At 54.2% G+C, this 25,595-nt stretch overlaps 1 gene segment (V, D, J or C); it reads left to right on the forward strand.

Annotated features, from left to right (window-relative positions):
- Positions 1 to 10,651, forward strand: part of LOC120380442 — a 37,006-nt gene extending 26,355 nt beyond the window's left edge. The window contains 1 exon segment of the V gene segment in view: positions 10,217 to 10,651. Within this exon segment, the coding sequence occupies positions 10,217 to 10,590 (374 nt within the window).
- The last annotated feature ends 14,944 nt before the right edge of the window (positions 10,652 to 25,595 follow it).

Consider the following 25,595-nt stretch of genomic DNA (forward strand, 5'->3'; position numbering starts at 1 on the left):
GGGGCCGGCCGGATGCTGGAGGACTGGGCCTGTGAGAGATGGAACCGGGACAGATAGATACGGTCCAACCGGGAGTGGCACGACCGATGGGCTTCCACCCGGACATAGGTGTACGTGGAGGCGTCGTCCGGGTGGTGGTCGCGCCAGACGTCCACCAGGGAGTGATGGGCGACGATCTCCCTGAGGACGTCCGCGGCGGCCGGGCTCTGCTCGGTCCCCGAGCGGTCCCGCTCCTCGAGGACGGTGTTAAAGTCCCCGCCCAGGACCAGGCACTCGCGAGGATCCAGGGAGCCGAGGAAGGCGGACGCCTGCCGATAGAACTGCAGCCGCTCCGGGGCAAATGCCGGGGCATAGATGTTGATGAGGTTGACCACAAGCCCCGCCATGCGGACCCGGAGGTGCAGCAGGCGGCCCGGCACAGCCTCGGCGACCCCCAGCACCTCTGGCCGTAGGTCGGGGAGAACAGGGTAGCCACTCCAGCCTGATGGGTGGTGAGATGGCTGAAGTAGACCCGTCCCCCACTCCAGCCGCCAGTTAGCTTCGGCGGCCGGATCCGTGTGGGTCTCCTGCAGGAAAACCACGGAGTACCCCCCCTCCCGAAGGAAGGAGAGCACCTGGCTCCTGCGGAAACCCACCCTACAGCTCCGGGCGTTTAGTGTGGCAAAGGTGATGACTGCCATGAGGAGGGCTGGGGGGGATCCACGTCAGCAGGGGCGCTCACGACCCCCGTTGGGCCGCGCAGCAAACCGTGGCCCACCCCGAAGGCGAGCAGGGAGTCACGGAAGCCGCGCCGTGGTAAGCCGCGACATTCTGCTTCCCGGTCCCCTTGCCCTCCCCTATGAGGGCCCGCGTGGCCAGGAGGATCCGGTGGAAGTCCCCCCAGCGCTGGAGAGCAAGCACGACCTTGTTGCGGGAGCCCCGGAAGGGCTCTATAGCAGGGTGGACCCTGCTCCTGCTGGAAGGGGTTTAAAAAGTGGCCTGACAGGGCTTGAGAGCAGTGGCTCTCAAGGCTGAGCTGATCAGGGAAGTGGCTGCAGCTGGGGGCCACGCCCCAAACAGAGCAACAGGGCCTTATAACAAGGCAGGGAAGCCAGGAGCCAGACAGTCTCTCTCTGCCTTCAGAAAGGGATGGGCCTGGCTGCTTAGCTTGAGATTGGATACCTGAGTGCAGCCGGGCTGGGGAAGGCTGAGGCGCCGGGGAGCTCCAGCCTAGAAAGCCCCAGGCTGCGGCCTAGGAGTGGGCCGATAGGTACTGTGGGTCACAGAGGGCGGCCCAGGGGTAGGACAAAGCAGCAGGTCCAAACCCTCCTTGCCAGGGTTGAGTTGGCTGAGACTGCAGTCTGCCCAGAGTGGGGGGCTAGACAATGACTGGCAGTAGCCATACACTGAGGCAAGGTAGGGATAGAGGCAGGGGTGGCTCTAGACACCAGCGCGCCAAGCAGGCGCTTGGGGCGGCCGTTTCCCGGGGGGGCGGCATTTGGCTCCGGTTGAGCTCCCGCCGGCATGCCTGCGGCAGGTCCACCGGAGCCCGGGACGAGCGGACCTGCCGCAGGCATGACTGCGGCGGGTCCCGTCTTCCCGCGGCTCCGGTTGAGCTCCCGCAGGCATGACTGCGGCAGGTCCGCTCGTCCCGGGCTCCGGTGGACCTGCCGCAGGGACCGGGGAAGGGCGGCGCAGCGCTCCGCGCTGCTTGGGGCAGCCTACTGTCTAGAGCCGCCCCTGGATAGAGGGTAAGGGTTGCCTAAGGAGGGGAGACCCAGAGAGATGGGGGTGATTGTAAGGGGGCAGCACCCCAGAGAAAGGGGCACCGGGTCCAGGGAGGGACACGGGGGGGCCAGACGAACAGGTGGATCACTGGCCTGCAGAGGGCGCTCTGGTGCTGGATGGAGTAAATTCCATGAGTCACCAGCAGGAGGCGCCGCAGGGGGGAGTACCACCCGGTTACAGGCTCCTGTTCTTTTTGTAGATACACACATGCGGCTAACACGGCTGCTACTCTGAAACCAGTCTCTCCCCAGGCACAGAACTGCCCAGTCCTGCCCTTGCAGAGTTTCCCTCATTGCATGAAAATGAGAATGAAATCTCTGTGGCTCTTTTTCTTTCCCTGTTGTCTGCCCTCAGCTGTGAGTGTCTAAGGGACACGTGTGGGAATTAGGGACAGATCTGTGGATTTGTTCCATGGCTAATTCCCTCTTTGCTCTGCTTTGCTTTTCCCAGGTGCCCGCTCTCAGGTGCGACTGGTCCAATCCAGCCCGGGGACGGTGGAGCCCAGAGAGACCCTCCCACTGACCTGTGCTGTCTCGGGTGTATCCATCACTGATAGAGGCTACGGCTGGGACTGGGACTCGCAGGCTTTTGGGAAAGGTTAGCACGCACACGCACACACACACACACACACACACACTCGTCTCCTTCCCTCTGCCACAAAGCAGGAATCACCCACCCCTCTATTCTGCACGAAAAGGGGCTACATTTCTCCAGGGTCTGTCTCGCTGCTGTGGCCCGGCCCTCACTGGCCTGGTTCTCACAAGGCCCAGAAGTTGCCTCTTCTCTCCTCGCCCTGTTCCCTCCCCTTTCACCAGGGCTGTGCCACTTGCTGGTGCCTAAAACCAGCCTTTCCCTGCCTGCAGCAGCGGCTGCTTCCCCGTCCCACATTCCCAGGAGAGTCTCTGTGCTGGCACCGGCTGTGCCTGGATTCTGGTGTTTATTTTCTTTGCCCAGCACGTTCTGTAGCAGCCCCTGCTCCAGTGGGAAGGCCCCTGGTTTCACTGGGCTCTGGGTCACACCCGGAGACATGAAGGGGGGTGTGACTCTGTCCCCGACCAGACAGCCCTGCCTGGCTAGGGGTCTCCCTGCTAGTTTGCCCCATTGGGCAAAAGCAGCAGATAATTCCCTGTCCCAGCCCATGGCCCTGTCCTTGGCACCCTCTTCGCTCCCCTCCCAGCCACCTCCTGCCATCACATGTGCGCTGAGCTGATCGCAGGGGCTCTCTGGGGTGTAAAGGGGACATCGCCACGTGCTGAGCGCTCACTCCCTGGCATCTCATATACCCGCTGGGGAACCCACATGCAAATCCCTGCCCTGGGGGTTCCTGTATAAATACCAACCCCTCGTTGTAGGAGCCTCAATCTCTCCCCAGACACACAACTGCCTGGTCCTGCCCGCTGGGGAGTGTCCCTCATTGCATGAGAAGGAGAATGAAATCTCTGTGGCTTTTCCTTTCCCTGCTCTCTGTCCTCTCCTGTGAGTGTCTATGGAACAGCGGGGGAATTAGGGACAGATCTGTAGATTTGTTCAGCTGCTAATTCTCTCTTTGCTCTGCTTTGCTTTCCCCAGGTGTCCACTCCCAGGTGCAGCTGGTCCAGTCCGGCCCGGGAGCGGCGAAGCCTGGAGAGACCCTCACCCTGAGCTGCGCTGTCTCCGGGGTCTCCATCTCTGCTCAGAATTCTGTTTGGCACTGGATCCGGCAGCCCCCCGGGAAAGTGCTGGAGTGGATGGGGTATGTGTACCCATATAATAGCGGGCAGACAGGCTACACCCCGTCTCTCCAAGGCCGAGCCACCATCTCAGGTGACACCGCCAAGAACCAGGTCTCCCTGCAGCTCCGCTCGCTGACAGCTGCAGACACCAGCATCTATTACTGCGCCAGAGAGCCCCACAGTGACACAGAGCAGAGCGGGACTGGCACAAAAAGGGGAAGCGGTTTCTAAGCAGCCGAGTGAGGCCAGAGTTACAGGGACCGTTGAGCCCCTCAGAGAGAGAGAGAGAGAGACGTGCAGTAGAGAGACTGTGAAACACACACGTACAAACATCTATTTCTGAAACTGTCCCCAGAAGCCACCCAGTCCCTCTGCACACTATTTACCTTGGAGCTGCCACATGAATCATGTCAAACTCACCAACCAAACAGAGCGATTTGTTTACATCGAAATGCTCATGGGAACAGGCAGGGGAAATGTTGTGGAAATACAGAGTGAAACAAAGTCACTTAGCACCTAGTGTCAGTGTCTGGGTGGGACTGTTTGCCTGGGGCTGTGTGAGTCAGTGTGCTTGGTTTGTGTAGGCTAAGACAGCCCTTTGTGTTCAGCACAGGACAAGAACACCTCACAAACAGGACCAAGTAACTTTCAAGTCTTCCAGTAGGGGGCAGCATCTCACACACACACACACACACACACACACACACACACACACACACACACACACACACACACACACACACACACACACACACACACACACACACACACACCCCCCACCTACCTGTTAGGGCTTCCCTTCACCAGACGGAAGGCAGAAGGCCAGAGTCCATAGTGCGGGCAATGCCATGTTTCTTGGGGTTACCAAGCAAGCATAATCCACAGCTCTGAACACCAGCGGAGCTGTTCCCTGTCCCCCTCCACTTTCTTAGCAGGCTTATTTCTACCTGCAGTGCACACCCCTGCTCCCACCCCTTGCAATTTATGGTCATGTTCCTTCTGGGGGGTCCTGAGTCTGGGGGCTTTCACACCACCTCTTTTGTACCCCCTGGGAGGGGTAGGGAGTGAGGTTGTGTTTCCACCAGGGGCACTGTTTCTTTTGCTTTTAGTGTTTCTTATACCTGCCCCCCATCCCCCTTGTCTCTCCCGACTGGTTGCTCGACCTCGGCTTATCATAGAATCATAGAATCATAGAATATCAGGGTTGGAAGGGACCTCAGGAGGTGTCTAGTCCAACCCCTTGCTCAAAGCAGGACCAACCCCCAACTAAATCATCCCAGCCAGGGCTTTGTCAAGCCTGACCTTAAAAACCTCTAAGGAAGGAGATTCCACCACCTCCTTAGGGAACCCATTCCAGTGCTTCACCACCCTACTAGTGAAAAAGTTTTTCCTAATATCCAACCTAAACCTCTCCCTCTGCAACTTGAGACCATTACTCCTTGTTCTGTCATCTTCTACCACTGAGAACAGTCTAGATCCATCCTCTTTGGAACCCCCTTTCAGGTATTTGAAAGCAGCTATCAAATCCCCCATAATTTTTCTCTTCTGCAGACTAAACAATCCCAGTTCCCTCAGCCTCTCCTCATAAGTCATGTGCTCCAGCCCCCTAATCATTTTTGTTGCCCTCCGCTGGACTCTTTCCAATTTATCCACATCCTTCTTGTAGTGTGGGGCCCAAAACTGGACACAGTACTCCAGGTGAGGCCTCACCAATGTCAAATAGAGGGGAATGATCACATCCCTCCATCTGCTGGCAATGCCCCTACTTGGGAGAGTGTCACAGAGTGTGGGGGAGTCCGGCCCTGCACCCCTCTTCCTGGGACTCACAGTGACTCTCAGCCAGCCAGTAAAACAGAAGGTTTAATGGACAACAGGAACGCAGGCTACAGCAGAGCTTGGAGATACAGCCAGGACTCCTCGATCTGGTCCTACTGGGGGTGCAGGGAGCTTAGTTCCCAGCTTGGGATTCCCTGCATTGCACCCCCCAGCCCCAAACCAAAACTGACCCTGCCCTCTCCAGCCATCTCCCTGCCTTTGTCTAGCTTCCCGGGCAAAGGTGTTGACCTCCCCTCCCCCCTGCCTAGCTCAGGTTACAGGCTCAGGTCCTGTCCATCACCTAAAGCCCTCCCTAAAACCTCAGTGGGCAGGACCGGGCAGTGCTGTGTCTGGGGAGAGACTGAGGCACCCAGGATCTGGGGTTGGTATTTAAACAGGAACCCGACAGGCTCAGGTATTGTCCCTCACCTAAAGCTCTGCTGGGAGCCCCTGGGCGTTTAAATCAACCTGGGGCTCCCAGCTGCAGAGGTGGCTGGGAGCCCCCAGGGCTCAGGGGCAAATTAAAGGGCCCAGGGCTCCGGGCACCGCGGAGCTCCGGGCTCTTTAAATCCCCACCCCAGCTCCAGCTGGGATTTAAAGGGCCCAGAGCTCCCGCAGCTGCGGGGAACCCTGAGCCTTGCCAGGCTGGGGCCAGGATTTAAAGGACCTGGAGCTCCTGCCACTGCAGGATCCCGGCCCCAGCTCAGCCGCCAGAGCCACGGGCAGGATTCAAAGGCCTCTGGGCTGCAGCGGGAGCTCTGAGACCTTTAACTCAGGCTCCAGCCCGGCCCCAGCCCAGCTGCCGGAGCTGCGGGCAGGATTTACAGGGCTCTGGGCTCCCCGCCGGGAAGCCGGGGCGGTCTGGCATGGTGTACTGGCTCTTGCTGATACACCGGACTGGACCATACTGGCTTACTTTCACCTTTGCCTCAAGGGGACATTGCCATGTACTGAGCACTCACCCGTCATCTTGTGTACCCGCTCTGGGGAACCCGCATGCAAATCCCTGCCCCGGTTAAATTCCTGTGTAACCCCTTTGGGGTTTAGAGAGCATGGCCTCTTTTCCCTAGTGGGGAGGGGGAGAGTGAGAGTGAGAAAAAAGGAGAGAAACTCCAGGTGTGGCTCTGGAGGTGGGAGGGAGAGAGAGGCAGCAGCCCGCAGCCCTCGCAAAGGAGGCAGAGAGAACCTGCCTGCAGCCTGGGAAGGGGGGCGGCCGATCAGGGACAGCCCAGGACAAGAGCCAGGAGGAGCCCTGTGCCGGGGGGAATCGCCCGAGCAGGACAGGCCTGAGCTGGACCCAGTATCACGGCTGCCCAGAGCTGCCTGGGGCTGGGAGTGCTGGGGCTGGTGACTCTGCACTGGGAACAAGGAGGGAGGCTGTAGCCAGTTCAGTGGGGAGGGGGTCGCTCTCTGTGGCTTTGCAGCGAGCGGCAGCAGAGGGCACTGGAGGGGTTTGCTGGGGAGAGTTCACTGGCGCCGAAGACGACCAGGAGCCCCCAAGACTCACCACCGGACTGGAACTTTGCTCAGGCCTCCTGAACTCTGTGTGCAGACACATTGCTCAGTGTCTGCCCTTCCAGACTGTGCCACCACTGGGCCTGTGGGGCCTTGGCTGGGATGCAGCCCTGTTCTACTGCTCCCCCTATATTCCCCCTTGTTTTTCTCCTCTCCTCCCTCTGTAAATAAATACCTCCCTTTGTTATCTCCATTGCACTTTTCCTGTGGGTGGGTGTGTTCACTCTGGGGGGGTTGGAACCCCCCTGGGGTGGAAGGGATTTCTCCTGCTGCGTTCCTGTGCGCGCCGTCTCTTGGCCAGAGCTGCCTGCAGAGCAGACTCCATCTTGGCCACGAGGGCGCTAAAGTTACACCTGGTTAAACACAACCCCCTATTCTAGGAGCCTCTGTCTCTCCCCAGACACAGAACTGCCCATTCCTGCTCCCTGGAGAGTTTCCCTCATGGCATGAAAACGAGAATGAAATCTCTGCTGCTTTTCCTTTCCCTGCTCCCTGCCCTCCCCTGTGAGTCTCTCTGGGACAGTGCGGGAACTAGGGACACACACACACACACTCTCGCTCTCTCTCTGGCTAATTCCTTCCTTGCTTCGTTTTCCTTTCCCCAGGTGCCCTCTGCCAGGTGCAGCTGGTCCAGTCCCGGCCTGGGAGCGGTGAAGCCTGGGGAGACCCTCACCCTGAGCTGCGCTGTCTCCGGGGTCTCCATCACTACCAGCGGTTATGCTTGGCACTGGATCCGGCAGCCCCCTGGCGAAGGCTTGGAGTGGCTCGGGTATATAAACTATGCTGGGAGCACAGGCTACACCCCATCTCTCCAGAGGTGCCTGAGCTTCTCCAGAGACATGGCTAAAAACGCGGTCTCCATGCAGCTGCGCTCGCTGACAGCTGCGGGCACCGCCACCTATTACTGCGCCAGGAGAGACACAGTGATACGGAGCAGAGCGGGACTGGGACAAAAATGGGAAGCGGCTGATAAAGAGGAAAGTGAGGCCAGAGTGACAGGGGGAATATGAGCCCCCACCCCCCACCCTGCCCAGAAACGCACAGTGGCTAGAACAGGACAAACATCCCCAGAGATATTATCCAAACTGCCCCCAGAGCTACCAGGTCTCTCAGCGCCCAAATGACCTGTCAGCTCAGCTGCCCCAGGAATCAGGTCCAGCTACTGCCAAAATACAAAAAACCCACGAATTTATTTGAGCAAAAGCTTTCTGCATGCGGCCGATGAAGTGGGCTGTAGCCCACGAAAGCTTATGCTCAAATAAATTTGTTCCTCTCTAAGGTGCCACAAGTTCTCCTGTTCTTTTTGCTGATACAGACTAACACGGCTACTACTCTGAAACCTGCCAAAATACAGTGAGTTGTTTGTATTTCAGTGGCTCTAGGGACAGGCAGGGACTGATTCAGGGATGTACAGAGTTGGGCGCAGACAGGGACCGGTGGAGGTGTCCATCTGTTTGCCTGTGAGGGTCTCTGCATGTTTGTGTGCACAAAGGTCTTTTCCCAGCACAAACCTGAGCCCCAACACACACACACACACACACACACACACACACACACACATGCGCGCACACACACGCACACACACACACGCATATGCGCACGCACACACACGGCTTTTCCATACGGAAAGTACCTGACCATCAGCTGCTGCATTTCTATCCAGGGCTCGGTACAGACTCTCCCCCCTGTCCCAGCCAGCGCAGCCCCTGTTCTGACAAAGCCCAGACCCTGCAGCGTCTCCCCATAGCCCAGACCCCCTCCCACTCTCAGCACAGCACAAGGAAGCCCAGCGGAAATCCACAGATTCTGGTGCCTCAATCTCTCCCCATCACCCAAACTGCTGCTTCTTCGCTGGACGTTTCTCTGCCTGCCTCCAACTCCCCCCAGGAACTCCCTGTCCTTTTCCTTCCCCTGGGGCCCCAGACGTCACCGGGGTCTCATCCCACCCTGCCAGGAGCAGTGTCCCCACCCCACACACTATTACATAAGAACAGCCAGACTGGGTCAGACCAAAGGTCCATCTAGCCCGGTGTCCAGGTTGTCACAGAGTCCCCGGGAGATGCTCTGGAACTGCTCCTACAAAGCCAGTCAGGACCCTGGTGAAGTCTCCTCTCTGTGAGTAACACAGAGGTTTATTCAATGACAGGAACAGGGTCTAAAACAGAGCTTGTAGGTACAGAGAATGGGACCCCTCAGCCGGGTCCATTCTGGGGGGCAGTGAGCCAGACCCCCACGTCTGCACTTCACTCCCAGTCCCCAGCCATCTTCAAAATTAAACTCTCCAGCCCCTCCTCCTCTGGCCTTTGTCCCTTTCCCGGGACAGGGGGTCACCTGATCTCTTTGTTCTCTAACACCTTCAGCTGGCACCTTTGTAGAGGAGGGGCCCAGGTCATTAGTTGCCAGGAGACAGGGTGTCTCTAAGGTGCCACAAGTGCTCCTGTTCTTTTGGCAGATACAGACTAACACGGCTGCTACTCTGAAACAACAGAATAAGGGCTTCTTTATTCAATTTGCAACTCTGAATAAGACACATTTATTCAGTTATTGCTCCAACATCTGGCAGTTTTGCTGACCAGGCTTATCTTAGCACAGGCAAGCTGATCTTTTGGTTATTCTGCTTTCTCTTGGCTAATCACTGTTTGCTAGGCCTCTGGTCTCTTGACCAAACGCTGGACTTTGGCCCTGGAAAGAGCTGGCACAATTCATATACCAAGTTCTCACCTAAGCTGCACATGGATTTTAACCCTTTATCTCTCCACTCCTGCACCGCTTTCCCCGTTGGATATATCTGCATGTCAGTTATTAACTAACCCATATTACTCAGAGGAATCACCTTCCCCTTTGCTCATCCCCCCTGACAGCTCATTTCTACTGACTGCTTCTGTGGACTGTTTATGCTTCTCAGAGATGCCCAATACATTTCTTAGCACCCCTGTTAGAGGATGGGATTCACCGAGCCAGTTAACCTCTTTCCTAAGACACATTACACTGAGTGGAAAGTGCATCATAAGGTTCAGTGACCACCGCATCCCAGCCCAGGCATGATGGAGATCTGTTTCTGTCCACTCCACCAGCCAATACCCCCTACCTACACGGCTCCCTGTCACCTTATACCCGCTGGGTGCAACCCGCATGCAAATCCCTCCCCACAGGATTGCTGGTTAAATACAAACCCCTGATTACCGCAGCCTCAGTCTCTCCCCAGACACAGAACTGCCCGGTCCTGCCTGCTGGGGAGATTCCCTCCTTGCATGAAAACGAGAATGACATTTCTGCTGCTTTTCCTTTTCTTGTTCTCTGCCCCCATCAGTGAGTGTCAGCCTATGGGGCATCGAGGGGAACTGGTGACAGGTCCGTGGCGTGTCTCTGTGGCTAACGCTTTTCTTGCTTTGTTTCCCTCTCCCCAGGTGTCCTCTCCCAGGTGCAGCTGATCCAGTCCGGACCGGGAACGGCGAAGCCCGGAGAGACCCTCGCACTGACCTGTGCCGTCTCCGGGTTCTCCATCACTACTCAGCATTACACCTGGAACTGGATCCGGCAGCCCCCCGGGAAAGGGCTGGAGTGGATGGGGTACGTGTACCCATATAGTAGCGGGGAGACAGGCTACGCCCAGTCTCTCCAAGGCCGAATCACCATCGCCGCAGACACCGCCAAGAACCAGGTCTCGCTGCAGCTCCGCTCGCTGACAGCTGCAGACACCGGCACCTATTACTGCGCCAGACACACAGTGACACAGAGCAGAGCGGGACTGGCACAAAAAGGGGAAGCGGTTTCTAAATAGCCTAATGAGGCCGGAGTTACAGGGACAGTGGAGCCCTGCAGAGAAAGAGACACACACGGCGAACTCATTATGAAAAACATACAGCCAAACCGTTGGGATTTTTTTTTAAACTGCAGAATTTACCCAGTTTCTCTGGACACGCCTCGCCTTTGAGCTGCCACAGAAATCCTGGGAAACCCACTGATAAAACTCAGGTGTTTCCTTCCTTCCGAATGGTCATGGGAGCGGGCAGGGAAAGCATCCCGGAATTAAGAGCTACAAAATAATCGCGCCGCGTGTCTGTGTCGCAGTGCGTGTTAGGTGTGCAGCGGGAAGGTCCCGGTCTGTGCCCTCGGCAGAGAGTGGCGGGCGGCACCACACTCACAGAGAGAGAGGGAGGGAGGGAGAACAAGTCTGATTTTCTCCAGTCGGGGGCAGCAGTCCGACCCCCCCCCCCCGACACACACGCGCGGCTGCTCAGTAGGAGAAGCGCCGGAGCAGAAGGTGCCGGTTTCCTCCCCAGCCTGGGCTGCAGCCGCTGCCCCGTGTCCCGCCAGCACCGCCCTTGCTGTGACACAGCCCGGAAGCTGCTTCCCTCCCGGTCCATACAGCTGTTTGTCGGTCTCTGCGGGGAAACCAGCCTCCCTCCCCCTGCAGCAGCGGCTCCTTCCTCATCTGACCCCCCCGGGAGAGCCCCCCGCCTCGGGACCTCTCCGGTGCGTGGTCTGTGCCGATGGCAGGCGGCCGGCACGTTTTGGAGCAGGGAGAGACACGGATTGATTTCAAGGGGCTTTCACCTCAGACATGGTGGGGGGGGGGCAGTGTCTGAGTCTCCCATCCACCGGACAGCGCCCCTGCGTAGCGGTCCCTCCCCCGGGTAGTTTATCCCAACTGGGTGAGACCCGCATGCAAATCCCTGCCCGGGTGGGGTGTCCTGTTAGATACAAACCCCTGGTTCTAGGAGCCCCAGTCCCTCCCCAGACACAGAACTGCCCGGTCCTGCCCGCTGGGGAGGTTCCCTCATTGCATGAAAACGAGAATGAAATCTCTGTGGCGTTTCCTAACCCTGCTCTCCTCCCCCAGGAGCGAGCGTCTCTGGGGCAGCGGGGAAACTCTCTCTCTCTCTCTCTCTCTCGGGTGGGCAATTCTCTCCTTGCTCTATTTTTCTTTTCCCAGGTGTCCTGTGTCAGGTGCAGCTGGTCCAGTCCGGGGAGACCCTCACGCTGACCTGCGCTGTCTCCGGGGAATCCATCACTGACGGCACTTACCGCTGGGACCTGGTCCAGCCCCACCACCCCTGAAAGGGCTGGAGTGGAGGGGACCCGTGTATCCGTATAGCAGCAGCAGCAGCACACACTGCGCCCCGTCTCTCCAAGGCCGAGTCACCGTCTCTGCAGACACCGCCAAGAACCAGGTCTCCCTGCAGCGCTTTGAAGCGCTAAGTGTAGTCAAAGCGCCAGCGCTGGGAGAAAGCTCTCCCAGCGCTGTCCGTACTCCACCTCCCTGTGGGGAATAACTTACAGCGTTGGGAGCCGCGCTCCCAGCGCTGGGGCTTTGACCACACTGGCGCTTTGCAGCGCCACAATTTGCAGCGCTGGAGAGGGTGTGTTTTCACACCCTGCTGCAGCGCTGCAAATTTGTAAGTGTAGCCAAGCCCTAGACACCGCCGCTTGTTACTGCGCCCGGAGAGCCCCACAGCAGGGACCGGTACACGAAGCGGGAGCGGTTTCCATGCAGGGCGTTTACTGTCTCACAACTTGCACTATCTGGAGGCTTGGACGGGTCGGATTTTTACTGAGGATAAAAGCCGGTAAAAGTGAATGTCAGTAAACACACCCACAGCCCCGGCCCCTGCCCCCAAAGACAAATTTCCATCCATCAGCACTGAAATTTACAAATGTTCACAGTAAAGAAAAGCTTAAAACTCATAATTTTGTGCAACTAGGTAACGCTTCAAAATGTTTTCAACTAAACCTCAACATTGGCTGTCCCAAGAATGATTTTTAAGAACCCAAATTCTGACAACCCCAATTATCTCCCATTTCAGGTGGCTACAGGCCAGTAATTTCCACAGGCTCCAGGATGTTACTTCCAGCCCAGACACGTCACAGACAGTCCTTCAGTCAACTCGCTGTGGGTGGAGCCGCTCTGGCTGCTAACCCAAGGGGTGGGTCCCAAAGGGATACGTGGGACTGGAATTATCAAAGAGCTCGAAGCACCAACAATCTGGGGGAGACATTCACAAAAACGGAGGCACCGGAAGTTATATTTATCCTCCTGGCACAAAATCCCGCCTGCCTCGGAATTGCAGCAACCCAGAGCGAGCTGTGCAGGGGCCGACTTGGTGATTCCTGGGTCCCAGGGGCCATTTATCCTTAATAAATAAACACTCAGGGTATGGCTACACTTACAAGTTGCAGCGCTGGGAGTTACAGCGCTGGTCATGCAGCTGTGTAGGGGCCAGCGCTGGAGTGTGGCCACACTGACAGCTACCAGCGCTGCAGTGTGGCCACACTTGCAGCACTTTCCAGCGCTGTATTGAGAGATGCATTGTGGGCAGCTATCCCACAGAGCACCTCGTCCCATTTTGGCGCTGAGTATTGTGGGAAGGGGAAGGAAGTGTGTGGGTCATTCCGCTTCCTGTTCCAACGCCCCGTGGTGCATCGCTTCACATCCCAGCATTCTGTCTTTCCGGCAACGTTTGGCGCCATTGTGAGTGTCTTTCTGTTTTACTCTGTGGGAAATGGAGCCCGAGCTGCTGAGGACTGTGCTGATGAGTGTCGCCAGCACAACACGTTTGGCAGTCGAGCTATTCCTTCAGCTCCAAAGTGACAGCGAGGAGTCTGACGATGATATCAATATCGATTCTCCTGCCACGTGTGACACCAAAGTGCTTGTGGCATTCACAGAAATGCTCAGCACCGTTGAACGCCGCTTTTGGGCTCGGGAAACAAGCACTGAGTGGTGGGATCACATCGTCATGGAAGTCTGGGATGACGAGCAGTGGCTGCAGAACTTTCGTATGAGAAAAGCCACTTTCATGGGACTGTGTGCTGAGCTCGCCCCCACTCTGCGGCGCAAGGACACAAGATTGAGAGCTGCCCTGACGGTGGAAAAGCGGGTGGCTATTGCAATCTGGAAGCTGGCAAATCCAGACAGCTACCGGTCAGTCGGGAACCAGTTTGGAGTGGGAAAGTCGACCGTTGGAATTGTTTTGATGCAAGTTTGCAAGGCAATTAATCGCATCCTGCTAAGAAAGACCGTGACTCTGGGAGCGTGCAGGACATGGTGGATGGCTTTGCACAAATGGGTTTCCCTAACTGTGGAGGGGCAATAGATGGGACGCATATTCCTATTCTGCCCCCCCCCCACCTGGCATCAGAGTACGTTAATCGAAAGGGGTATTTCTCTATGGTTCTCCAGGCGCTTGTGGATCACCGCGGGCGGTTCATTGACATTTACACAGGCTGGCCTGGAAAGGTGCATGATGCACGCATCTTTCGGAACAGTGGCCTGTTCAGGAAGATGCAGGCAGGGACTTTTTTCCCAGACAGGAAGATCACAGTAGGGGACGTCGAAATGCCCATTGTGATCCTTGGAGACCCCGCTTACCCGTTACTGCCTTGGCTCATGAAACCCTATACAGGGAAGCTTGACAGGAGCAAGGACCGGTTCAACTACAGGCTGAGCCGGTGCCGAATGACTGTGGAGTGTGCGTTTGGCCGTTTAAAGGCACGCTGGCGTTGCTTGTATGGGAAGCTAGACTTGGGGAAAGCAGCATCCCGCGGTTATATCCGCTTGCTGTACCCTCCATCATATTTGTGAAGGAAGGGTGAAACATTCAGTGAGGCATGGACCACCGAGGTTCAAGTCCTGGAGGCTGAATATGCACAGCCAGAGAGCAGGGCTAATAGAGAGGCCCAGCACAGGGCTTCAAGGATTAGGGATGCCTTGAGGGAAGAATTTGAGGCTGAAAGCCAACAGTAATGTTTGCTGACTTGCATGGGAGTGAATTGCACTGTTTACACTGTTATTCTATTATCCCTAAAATGATTTGCAGTGCCTCTTTCTTTACTGGGCTAAGGTATCTTTCACTATCTGCTATAATAAAGACTGTTTTCAAAGCCAAGAATTGTTTTATTGTAAAGAAAAAAAATTCCTTGACAGACAGACAGACACACAACATTTCATGAACACAAGAGGGAAGGGTGTGGGTTGGTGAACTGTACAGTCACAAGTTTGCATATGTCCTGTCTGGAGTGCTGTTTAACGATTCCTGCACTTCAGGGTGCATATACTGCATGGTTGTGGGGGTTGAGTGCAGAGGGTAAGGGTGGTAGGTATCAGGGCTGGTTGGTGAAAGAACAGGTGTTGGAGGCAGCTGGTGGTGGTAAGAAACTGAATGCTGGGGAAAGGCGGTTTGAGCTGACATTGGGGCACAAGGAAAAAAGCTTTGGGACGGGGGGGGCTGTGGGGCAGCACGGGACTGCTCTGCCTGCATGGCTAAGATTGCCTTGAGACAGTCCGCTTGGCTCGACAGGATCTCTAGCAGCTGGTTTGTGCTTTTCTTCTTTGCCACAGCGTTTCTACGCCAATGTCTCTGGCGGATCATGCTTTCCTTCTCTCGCCACTCCTTCAGTTCCTTTCTCTCTGCAGCAGAGTGCTGAAGAACAGTCTTCAGCATCTCCTCTTTGCTCTTTCGGGGATTTCTTCTCAAATTTTGTAGCCTCTGTGCTGTGGAACATCTGCCCACTCCAGGAGTCAAGGTCACTGTAGAAATGAAACATTTAACAGGGGCAGCATTGTATCCACTATCTCCAGACATGAATTGTTACACTGAGGGAGTTTGCACTTTAACATTCTTTCCCCACACGCATAACACGACAGAAGCCACGAAATGGTGAGTGAGGGGTGCTTATAGAAGGAGAAGTGGGGCTTGATTGATAGAGGGGGGCTGGTTGCTTCGGGTAATCTGGAGTGATAGAGGTTGAGTGAAGATGCAGCTGCAGGGTGATCTTCACTATCTACCTATCTCTTCACTAAAGAGTCTCCCAACATTTTTCACAGGAGTTAATCCTGCAAGATATCTCCCTGCTGCGAGTCACTAGGGGACAGCGGGAGGCTCTTTTACAGCAATGTGGATTCCGCCCGGGACCCTACGCGGCTTCCCTGTGTTCAGAAATGATCCCCCCCCCAGTCGCGGAACAGTGGCGCGGACGCGTCAGCGTGACTGGGACAAGAAACACAGTGGCTCTCCCTATAAACCTGCGCAGGCATATTGCCCACGCTCTGGCTGAAACTTTTGCTGAGATAACTGAAGCAGATTACCGCGACGTGATAGACCACATCAACGGGCTATTCCACATCTAGAGGCTGGCATGCATGCAGCCATAACCCCCCTTCCTCTCCAGAAACATTTCCACCCAGAAAATAAAAGCCGCTTACCGTTAACCCGCTCCTCTGCTTGTCGTTCTGCAACTGCTGGCTGCTGCGATTGGGTACTTTCCTCCTGGCTTGAGAAGAGATCCTGGCTGCATGCCCACTCTGGGGTGTCTTCCCCCATCCCAGTAGCTTCACTCGTGGTTTCCTCCCCCCCCCCGCCTCCTCCTCCGCCGCCGCCGCCTCCGCCTCCTCCTCCTGTCCCCCAGCCTGCTCAGAAGTGTCCATCGTTATCCTGGGATTGGCAGTGGGGTCACCCCCAAGTATCTCGTCCATCTCCCTGTAAAAACGGCAGGTCGTGGGGGCAGATCCGGATCGGCGATTACACTCGCGGGCTTTGTAATAGGCACTCCGCAGCTCCTTAACTTTCACCCTGCATTGCAGTGCGTCCCGATCATGGCCCCTATCCAGCAAGGACCTTGATATCTGCTCAAAGATATCGTAATTCCTACGGCCGGCGCAGCTATGCCTGCACTGATTCCTCCCCCCAAGCACTGATGAGGTCCAACAGCTCGCCATTGCTCCATGCTGGGGCTCGTTTGCCACGTGGAGGCATGGTCACCTGGAAAGATTAACTGATTGCACTCCACACCTGGCTGCAGCAAACAGGAAGGAGATTTTTAAAATTCCCGGGGCATTTAAAGGGCTGGTCACCTGAGGCAAGAGCAGTAGAGTGCAAACTGATGAGCAGAGTGGCTGAACAGGAATTCTGGGATAGCTCCTTATTCCCTGGAGGACAGGTAAAGCGCTGGTGAGTGTCCACACCTGCTGAGCAGCGCTGGATCCACCAGCGCTGCACTCCTTATACCCCTGCCGGGATGGGTTTTCAGCCAGCGCTGCAACCAGGGAGTTGCAGCGCTGGTTGTGCCCTGCAAGTGTGGACGGGGTGTAATTGCAGCACTGGAAAGCCTCCACCAGCGCTGCAACTTGTAAGTGTAGCCAAGCCCTCAGGATGGAACAGTCTTGGGGTTTCTCTTCCCTCTCGTGGCTGCTTTAGGTGAGAATTGAGAGGAGATCCAGAGACAGAAGCATGGAAATAATATATTGTAGGTGTCAAGTGAAAGAGATTATGGGTATGGTTTTGGTTATGTTAAAGAATTTTTTAGGATTAGGGTTAGAAAATAAGTATCGGGTTCTGGTTTGGGCGAGGGTTCAGCATTCAAATTAAAATTAGGATTGGGATTAGAGCTGGAGATAGAGGACAAAGTTAGGATTAGGGGTAGGGTCAGAAATAAATGTAGGGTTAGGTTGTGGTTATGGTTACGTTTAGGAGAAGGGTATAATGAACAAATAAAAGGATGGGTTGTGATCCTTTTGTAAAGTGAATCTTTATCTTGCTAGGAGGAAAGTCACCAAAATGGAATCAAAAGAAGTAGAACTCAAATGCCCTTCGGACCAGCTTATTAATGTTATTTAATTGCCTGACTCACATTGACATCAATGGGAGGTAGGAGCTATTGATCAGTGATTTCTTGACAGACAGGAATCAAACTAAGTTTTCTTTAGCTGTCTTAAGATCTGTTTCTTTATCTGGTGATAGTGGGTGCCATTAGGACGGGGTCTCCTTCTTAACAGCCTGCTAGTACATTGTTTTAATGTAATTTAGATGGAATGTGAGGAGGTGACTTCCTGCTTCTCAGCTAATGGCTGATGCTTGGCTGCCCTTTTAATCTGGCTGCAGATGAAGGCCTTAGGCTTTAGGCCTTACAATATGGCTGCAGACAAAGGCCTGATCCTTACAGGGATTTGCATGCGGGTTTCCAAGGCTGGGTATAAGAAATTACAGGGGTAGGCACTCAGTACATGGCAATGTCCCCTTGGGGACACAGATGTGTCCTCTACACCTCAGAGAGAGTGTGTGCTCAGCTCAGCACCCATGTCTAGTTGACAGTCGGTATCAAGCCAAGTGCCTCAGGGGTCGGTCCTGGTTCCGATTTTGTTCAACATCTTCATTAATGATCTGGATGATGGGATGGACTGCACACCCAGCAAGTTTGTTTATGACACTAAGCTGGGGGGAGAAGTAGATACGCTAGAGGGTAGGGATAGGGTCCAGAGTGACCTAGACAAATTAGAGGATTGGGCCAAAAGAAAATGGATGAGGGATCTGGGGAAGATATCTGTCTGTGGACTGGTCCTGCTTTGGGCAGAGGGTTGGATTAGATGACCTCCTGAGATCTCTTCCACCTCTAATATTCCCTGATTCATGTCAGGCTGTGGAGCTGTGTGAGGGTAGGATGGTGGGACCACAGGGCCTGGACTGAGATTCTGAAGAACCCGCTGGAACAGGGATTTGTGTGTAGGTTTCACCCAGTTGGGATAAACTGGCAGAGATACTTCTAGCTAGGCAGCCTCTCTGTTGGGTTAGAGAGTCTTACATGGTCTTTATGTATGTAAGTTGTGAGATGAAGTCAATGGTTGTCTGTGCATTGGAGCACTGGCTACCACAAAATGAGCTGGGCAAACAGGGCCTAAAATACAAACAATGCACAGACAGTGTCAATAGAAATGAGACTCTCCCGGGAGTGCGTGAACATGAGAACATACGAAAGTCCATAGTGGGTCAGACCAAAGGTCCACCTAGCTCAGTATCCTGTCTTCCAACAGTGGCCAATGCCAGGTTCCCCAGAGGGAATGAACAGAACAGGGAATCGCCCTGTGATCCATCCCGTCGCCCATTCCCAGCTTCTGGCAAACAGAGATGGGGCCACCATCCCTGCCCCTCCTGGCTAATAGCCATTCATGGTCCTATCCTCCATGAACTTCTCTAGTTCTTTTCTGAACCCTGTTCTAGTCTTGGCCTTCACAACATCCTCTGGCGACGAGTTCCACAGGTTGCCTGCTGGGGAAAGAGCTGCAACTTCAAGGTAAGAAAGGCTGGTTTTAGACACCTGTCTGACAAACAGCCTTACCTGAAGGGGAGAGACCTGGGCATCAGGAGAAGATACAACTTTGATCTTTGTCAGAGTGTGTGTGTGTGTGTCTCTGTGTGTGTTCATCACTTTCCTGCTATGGGGTGGAACGAGTCCTTCTCCATGTCTCTCTTTACAGGGAACAAAGTTGAATAAACCCATTTTATCCCTTCTGCCTCCTGTAAATATCCCCGGTGCCTTGGCCAATACAGGGGAAATTCCTGTCCAAGGGCCCTGAATGGGTGTGTGGAAATTACTTACCCTTTTTGTACGAATGCTTTGCTCTGTGTCACTGTGTGCCTGCCTGGCGCAGTAATAGGTGCCGGTGTCTGCAGCTGTCAGCGAGAACTGGTTCCTGGCGGTGTCTGCGGCGATGGTGGTTCGTCCTTGGAGAGACGGGGCGTAGCCTGTGCTCCCGCCATATGGATACACCCATCCCATCCACTCCAGCCCTGTCCCGGGAGGCTGCCGGACCCAATGCCAGGTGGTATCGCTGCTAATGGAGGTCCCAGAGACAGCGCAGGTCAGTGTGAGGGTGTCTCCGGGCTTCACCGCTCCTGGGCCGGACTGGACCAGGTGCGTAGCGGACAGGACCCCTGAGGGAATTAGAGATAAATCGTAACTACCTTGCCAAGGGCTTGGCCAGAGCGTCAGGCAGAGCGCGGCGAGTCCCGACCCCGCTCCCCCGGCCGGAGCGCGGCGAGTCCCGTGGCCCCGCAATCCCGGCAGGAGCACGGCAATGCCACGGCCCCACTCCCCTAGTGGGAGCGTGGCAATCCCTGCGGAACCACTCCGCCAGCCGGAGCCCCGCCGGCCGCACTTGCTAAAGCCACCCTGCCGCAATCATTTCCCCACCGCCTGCCCTAGACACTCACAGGGCGAGACGGACAGCAAACACAGAGCGGATAACAACGATTTCATCTTCCAGTAGGAGAGCGCAGTGAAGGAAATCCAGTTCTCTGGCAGCCAAGAGCGTGGGAGAAGCCAGAGTTTGCCATTTTATGGGGTAACCCGGAGCTGAGATTTGCATAAATATCACACACCCGCCACTGCACTACAAAGCGCGATCTCTAGCTACTGCTATTCAGTCAGTTTCTAATTAGTGTCCACTTTGCCTCTTCCTTCCTTCGCCCCTACATTGGCGCCCATCACAATACATTTTGAGTTCATATTTGTGATTTCAAAGTTGTCGGTTCTTTCCGAAGACCACAGGGAGCTCCATTTGGCACAGATGACTGTCTTTTCTCCCACTCTACACAAACTTACAAGTTCTTTCCCTCCTGCTGATACCTTGGAAACCTGCAAAGCACAGGAGAGGCCCCAAGGGAAGCGTGTTTCCCACACAGGCTGCTGTAGAATTAACTCTCTGCCCCTCCGGTCCTTCATCGCCTTCCATTGGGGTCAATTGAATTCCGCTACACTTGGGTGCAGCGCTCCCTTCTGGTGAGACCCAAAGCTGCAGCTGCTGCTTGTGAAAAGTCTCCTTCAGTGCTGCCCAGAAGTGGGAATGAACATTCAAAATAATTTAAAAAACAATACTAGCTGCCAATTTAATTTTAAAAACAGCAAAAAATATCCAGCTCCCTTTCCATTTCTGATAAGGAATCTTGAAGTTTTAATCTCCTCAGTGTCAGGACTGGCTCTAGGCACCAGCAAAGCAAGCACGTGCTTAGGGCGGCACATTTCCAGGGGTGGCATTCTGGCCATCCTCTTCCAGGAGTTGAGGCTTTCAGGTGTTGCAAGGAAAAGAGCTCCAGCCAATGTGCTTACTCGAGTTTCATGGGGTTTACTATACAATGGCCCGGTAGAAAAGAGAAGCTGGGAGCATGGAAAGCTAGAAGGAGCTCAGGTGCTGGGAACAGAGACTGGGGCTGGACCAGACAAACTTCTGCAGGGTCTAGTTCTCTTTAAAATCTTGCCATCCTACTAATGGGACTGACCCCACTGGCTCTGGTGGAACAATTTGTGGGGTAAGGATTACTTAGGCTATGAAGAGTTTGTAGGGCCACTCTCAAAATCCCAATGGAGCTGAAATCAAGAACCTCTCCAAGCGCAGACCCAGGGGCGGCTCCAGGCCCCAGCACGCCAAGTGCATGCTTGGGCCAACATGCTGCAGGGGGCGCTCTGCCGGTCGCCAGGAGGGCGGCAGGCAGGCTGCCTTCGGCGGCTTGCCTGCGGAGGGTCCACCGGAGCCACGGGACCAGAGACCGGCAGAGCGCCCCCCACAGCATGCCGCAGTGCTTGGGGCGGCGAAATGTCTAGAGCCGCCCTTGACTCAGGCTAGGAAGGGTTTGCAGGGCCACTCTAAAAATCCCAATGGAGCTGAAATCAAGAACCTCTCAGAGCGCAGAGCTCACTGTTTCCAATCAGGTTTGCCTCTCTGGGCTCCAATCCATGTAGGGTTTAAATGGAAATAGGTACCATTTCCAAGCTAACCAGTTTGCAATAAACTCTGAAACCCTCAATCCTGAATTTTGGGGGTGTGCAAAGGGCCAGCACATCTGGGAAGAGGAGAGCACAGAGGGGCTAGCACAGACGTGTCAGCCAATGCAGGGTCCCTTCACTGGGATACCTTGGAACCGCGATGGTTTATAATGTCAGAACTCAGTGAGGCACCTGAGGGGAGAGATCAAACAGCTGATTTATGGATCTGCAAAGTGAAGTTCAGCCTGACAGCTGGATCCCACGTGCATCGACCCTGTCCTCTAAGCGAACATGGACTGGCCCTTGGCAAGGCTACCACAGAGTTCAGGCTATTTCACACTCATGTGTCTGGATGGAGAGAGAGATTTCAGACCGGGCGCTCCTAGGGAAACCTAGGGGGACTGTCTGTACAAATAGGCAGCGGACACAGGGGATCAGGCTGATGCAGCCAGCCCCATTTCCGCTCCATGATCACTGATGGAGCCCAATTCCCCCAGTCGCTCTGTATGGCTACAGCAGGCTGCCCCAGCCAAAGGCGCCTGGTCTGACAGAGCAGTGTCAAAAGAAGACCCGACTCTAAAGAAACAATGACTGGTCAGAGGGACAAGATGCAAGGATTTCCAGGAGAGGCGATCTCCTCTCTCTGTGTCTCTCCTAACAAAGGCGACACCAGACGCCATCCTGGACTCATTCCGTGCTACTCTGGACACGGTGAGGCGAGTCAGGGTCAGGTTTTTTCATGGCTCTGGGACAGACTGAGTGGTGCCCCCAGACCCCATTGTCCTAATCCCCCCCACACACACACACACTCTTCCCTTTTGATCTGTGGGATATTTCCTGACCCTAGACATGTGAGGCATTCGTTACAGGAGCAGGTCACTGGAAGGAGGGCGGTGATGAGAAAGCGGGACGGGGGGACAAGGAACATTCCTTCCAATTAAGGTGAAAGAGAAAGACACCAGGAGCCTTTTACTGAAAGGAGGGAGAAACAGGGGAAAGAAACACTGGTGGTTTTTAGACTTTAAGGAGTGAAACTCTCTGATCTCGCTTCCAGTCTGGGTGGGAAGTGAAGTTCTGCGCTGAAAGAAGAGCAAATGCAAAAGAGATTCTCCTTTAATACGACAAGATGCCCCCAGTAAACCAAGTAACGAATACAAGCCCCATCTTTCTTTTGAATCCAAGAGATGCCCTTGGAATGAGGTTACAGAGCCATCAGCAGCCATTGCTGAGCAGAGTGGAAAACAATTCAAATCAGGGGCTGTGCAAACATGTGTAAAAGCCACAAAAAAGCAGGGGGGAGGGAGTGGTTTGCTTGGGGTGGCAAAAAATCTAGAGCCGGCCCTGGGAGGGATATGTCCACAAGTGGGCAGATGGGACCCAGACGAAGGAGGACATGGTTAAACTGATTGTACTGGAGCACCTGTATGAACATTGCCCATCCGACCTGAGAATATGATTGGTGGACAAAAAGCCAGAGGCCCTGAAGAGTGCAGGGCATCTGGCTGACAAGTTTGTGGCCAGCTGATCAGGGGATGGAATGGAGGAATCCCAAAATAATAAGCCCACCACTGTGCAGAGACAGAGTCAGTCTGGGATGCCCCAAAGGGGGAATGTGGAGAACCCCCTATCAAGGGGAACAACCAGCATCAAGACCAACCGACTGTCTCAAGGGGACCAACAGAACATGAATTGTTATTACTGTGGGCAGAGAAGCCACATACGGACCAAGTGCCCTAAGCTCCAGGACAGACTAAGCGGACCAAACCTGCGAAGAGTTAACTGGGTAGTGTGAGGAAAGTTCAGGGGTAGGAAGAGGAGGGGCAGGGGTGGGGCCAGACGGGGTCGAGCACCCACCAGGCAGAAAGGAAGTCAGCGCCACAAGCTACTGTACCTGGCCCATGACATTTCTCTCTCAGGATACCAGAGAATCTGCTTCTCCAGTCATTGTGTAGCATTGCAGGCATGAGTCCAGGGCAAAGCAAAGTCTCCTCTGTCTCTTCCAAATTCACCTTCCAGCGAGCCGCTCAGATAGGTGGCAATATCTTGGCTGGAGGGGGTCCCAGCAATTTGCTTCTTGACAGCATCCTACACAACAGTCTCCACGATGTCCCTCACCGTGGCATCCAGGCACATCAGAAGGCGAAAGGCGTGAGTGATCAGGGCAATGTCACGTAGATAACCCATTCAAGTATCGTTGGCGCCGCCCTGTCTGTGCGAGATGTACACCAGTTCACTGCTGTCCCTCTGGGGAAGAAACATCCACTTCTTCACCAGCTGCCGGATGGTGTTGTCTGCCTTCTATGGCAGTACCTTTGCCATGGCAGATCCCTTCAGTATGAAAGAGATATGGAGGATCAGGCAGATGTTCAAGGTGTTGATCGTCTGCCACGGTGCCAGTAGGGAGGAATTAATTCTAGTCACATCTCATAGGATCTCCGTGATGGGGTCCTCAGGTGTCTGCTGGACGTGGAAACCCGTGGGCATGCCGAGATGTTGGTACACTTGCCCATCCTCAAGGAAGATCATGGGTTTTCTAAACCATTATGTGGAACTTCTTGTAGCTTTCCACTGTAAGGGAAGGGGGGGTCAAACTAGGAAACAAAGGACTCCTGCCTTGTGCAAATCTTATTTAAGGGTGGGGAGTGAGGTAATCCCGGCCATCAGTTCTCCCCGGCTACCCCACCCAAGACGACGTCTGGAAGCAAATAAGACTGAACAAGGGGAAAGAACTGGGTCCAGGCTGGAAGGGCAACTGGCCTGTGAAGAAGATTAGAACAACATTTATGGTGAGAACTCACATGTAACCAGTTTCTTTAGTGTTTTAAGCTTAGTTTGCATACTCTGTTTTATTTTTTTAGTAATCTCCCTTGTTCTGCCTGCTACCTCCTTAACTACTTAAAATACACCTGTTCTAGTTAATACATTTATTTCTGGGCTATAACATAACCCACTTTATGTGATTCCCTAACAACACACAGTCAAGCTGTGGAACTCCTTGCTAGAGGATGTTGTGAAGGCCAAGACTATAACAGGGTTCAAAAAAGAATGAGATACATTTATGAAGGATAGGTCCATCAGTAACTATTAGCAGGATGGGCAGGGATGTGTCCCTAGCCTCTGTTTGCCAGATGCTGGGAATGGGCGACAGGGGGTGGATCACTGGATGATTCCCTGTTCTGTTCATTCCCTCTGGGGCACCTGGCACTGGCCACTGTCAGAGGACAGGATACTGGGCTAGATGGACCTTTGGTCTGACCCAGTATGGCCGTTCTTATGAAGCACTTGTTCATACAACTGGTACAGTCAGCTTGTGGAAATCATTGCAGGGGATGCTATAAATGCCAAAAAAACCAATTAGATAAGTTCATGGAGGACAGATCTAACAATGGCTATTAGCGAGGTGGGCAGGGATGCGACCCCATGCTCTGAGTGCCCCTAAACCTGTGACTGCTAGAAGCTGGGACTGAACAATGGGGGATGGATCACTCAGTAGTTGCCTATCCTGTTCATTCCCTTTGAAGCATCTGGCATTGGCTGCTGGCAGCAGAAAGAAGACTGGGCTAGATAGACCTTTGGTCTGACCCAGTATGGTCATTCTTATGTTCTTATGGGGAGAACTTCACACTGACCTGTGATTTGTTCAATTCCTCTAGGTCTCTAGTCCTTAGTGGGTGTTCCTATTGGTCATGGATCCAGCAGGGTTGGAGAGGGTGGGACAGGCTCCCAAAAAACAGGATAGAGGAGAGAGTTAGGATTAGGGGTACAGTTAGAAATAAATAAATGGTTGTGGTTAGGATTAGGGTTATGGTTAGGGAAAGGGAATAATAAAAAATAAAAGAAGCATTTTGGACAGTGGAGGTATAGTGATTCTTTATCTTGATAGGAAGACAGTTGACAATATAGCATCAAAATAAATGGAACTCTAATGCCCATACATCCAGGTTTTTAACATTATTTAATTGTCTAACTCCCAAAAAAGGGAAGAGGATTCTATGCAGTGCAGTGAGACCGGTATTAGATGAAGATCCTTGCTGTGACACATGCATTCACATGAACATAAACTCATGCACAGCAATCTCCCCAGACCCCAATACACAGTAAATTGAATATGACACCCTATGCCAAAAATAAAAAGCTCTCTCTCTCTCTCTTTCTCTCACACACACACACACAGACTCACTTATAGACTCGCCCAAAGTGAATCCACTATGAAAAATATATGTAAACATTTGTATTCAAGTAAACAGACTT

The sequence above is a fragment of the Mauremys reevesii genome, linkage group 13 (assembly GCF_016161935.1).
Source record: "Mauremys reevesii isolate NIE-2019 linkage group 13, ASM1616193v1, whole genome shotgun sequence".
NCBI lineage: Eukaryota > Metazoa > Chordata > Testudines > Geoemydidae > Mauremys > Mauremys reevesii.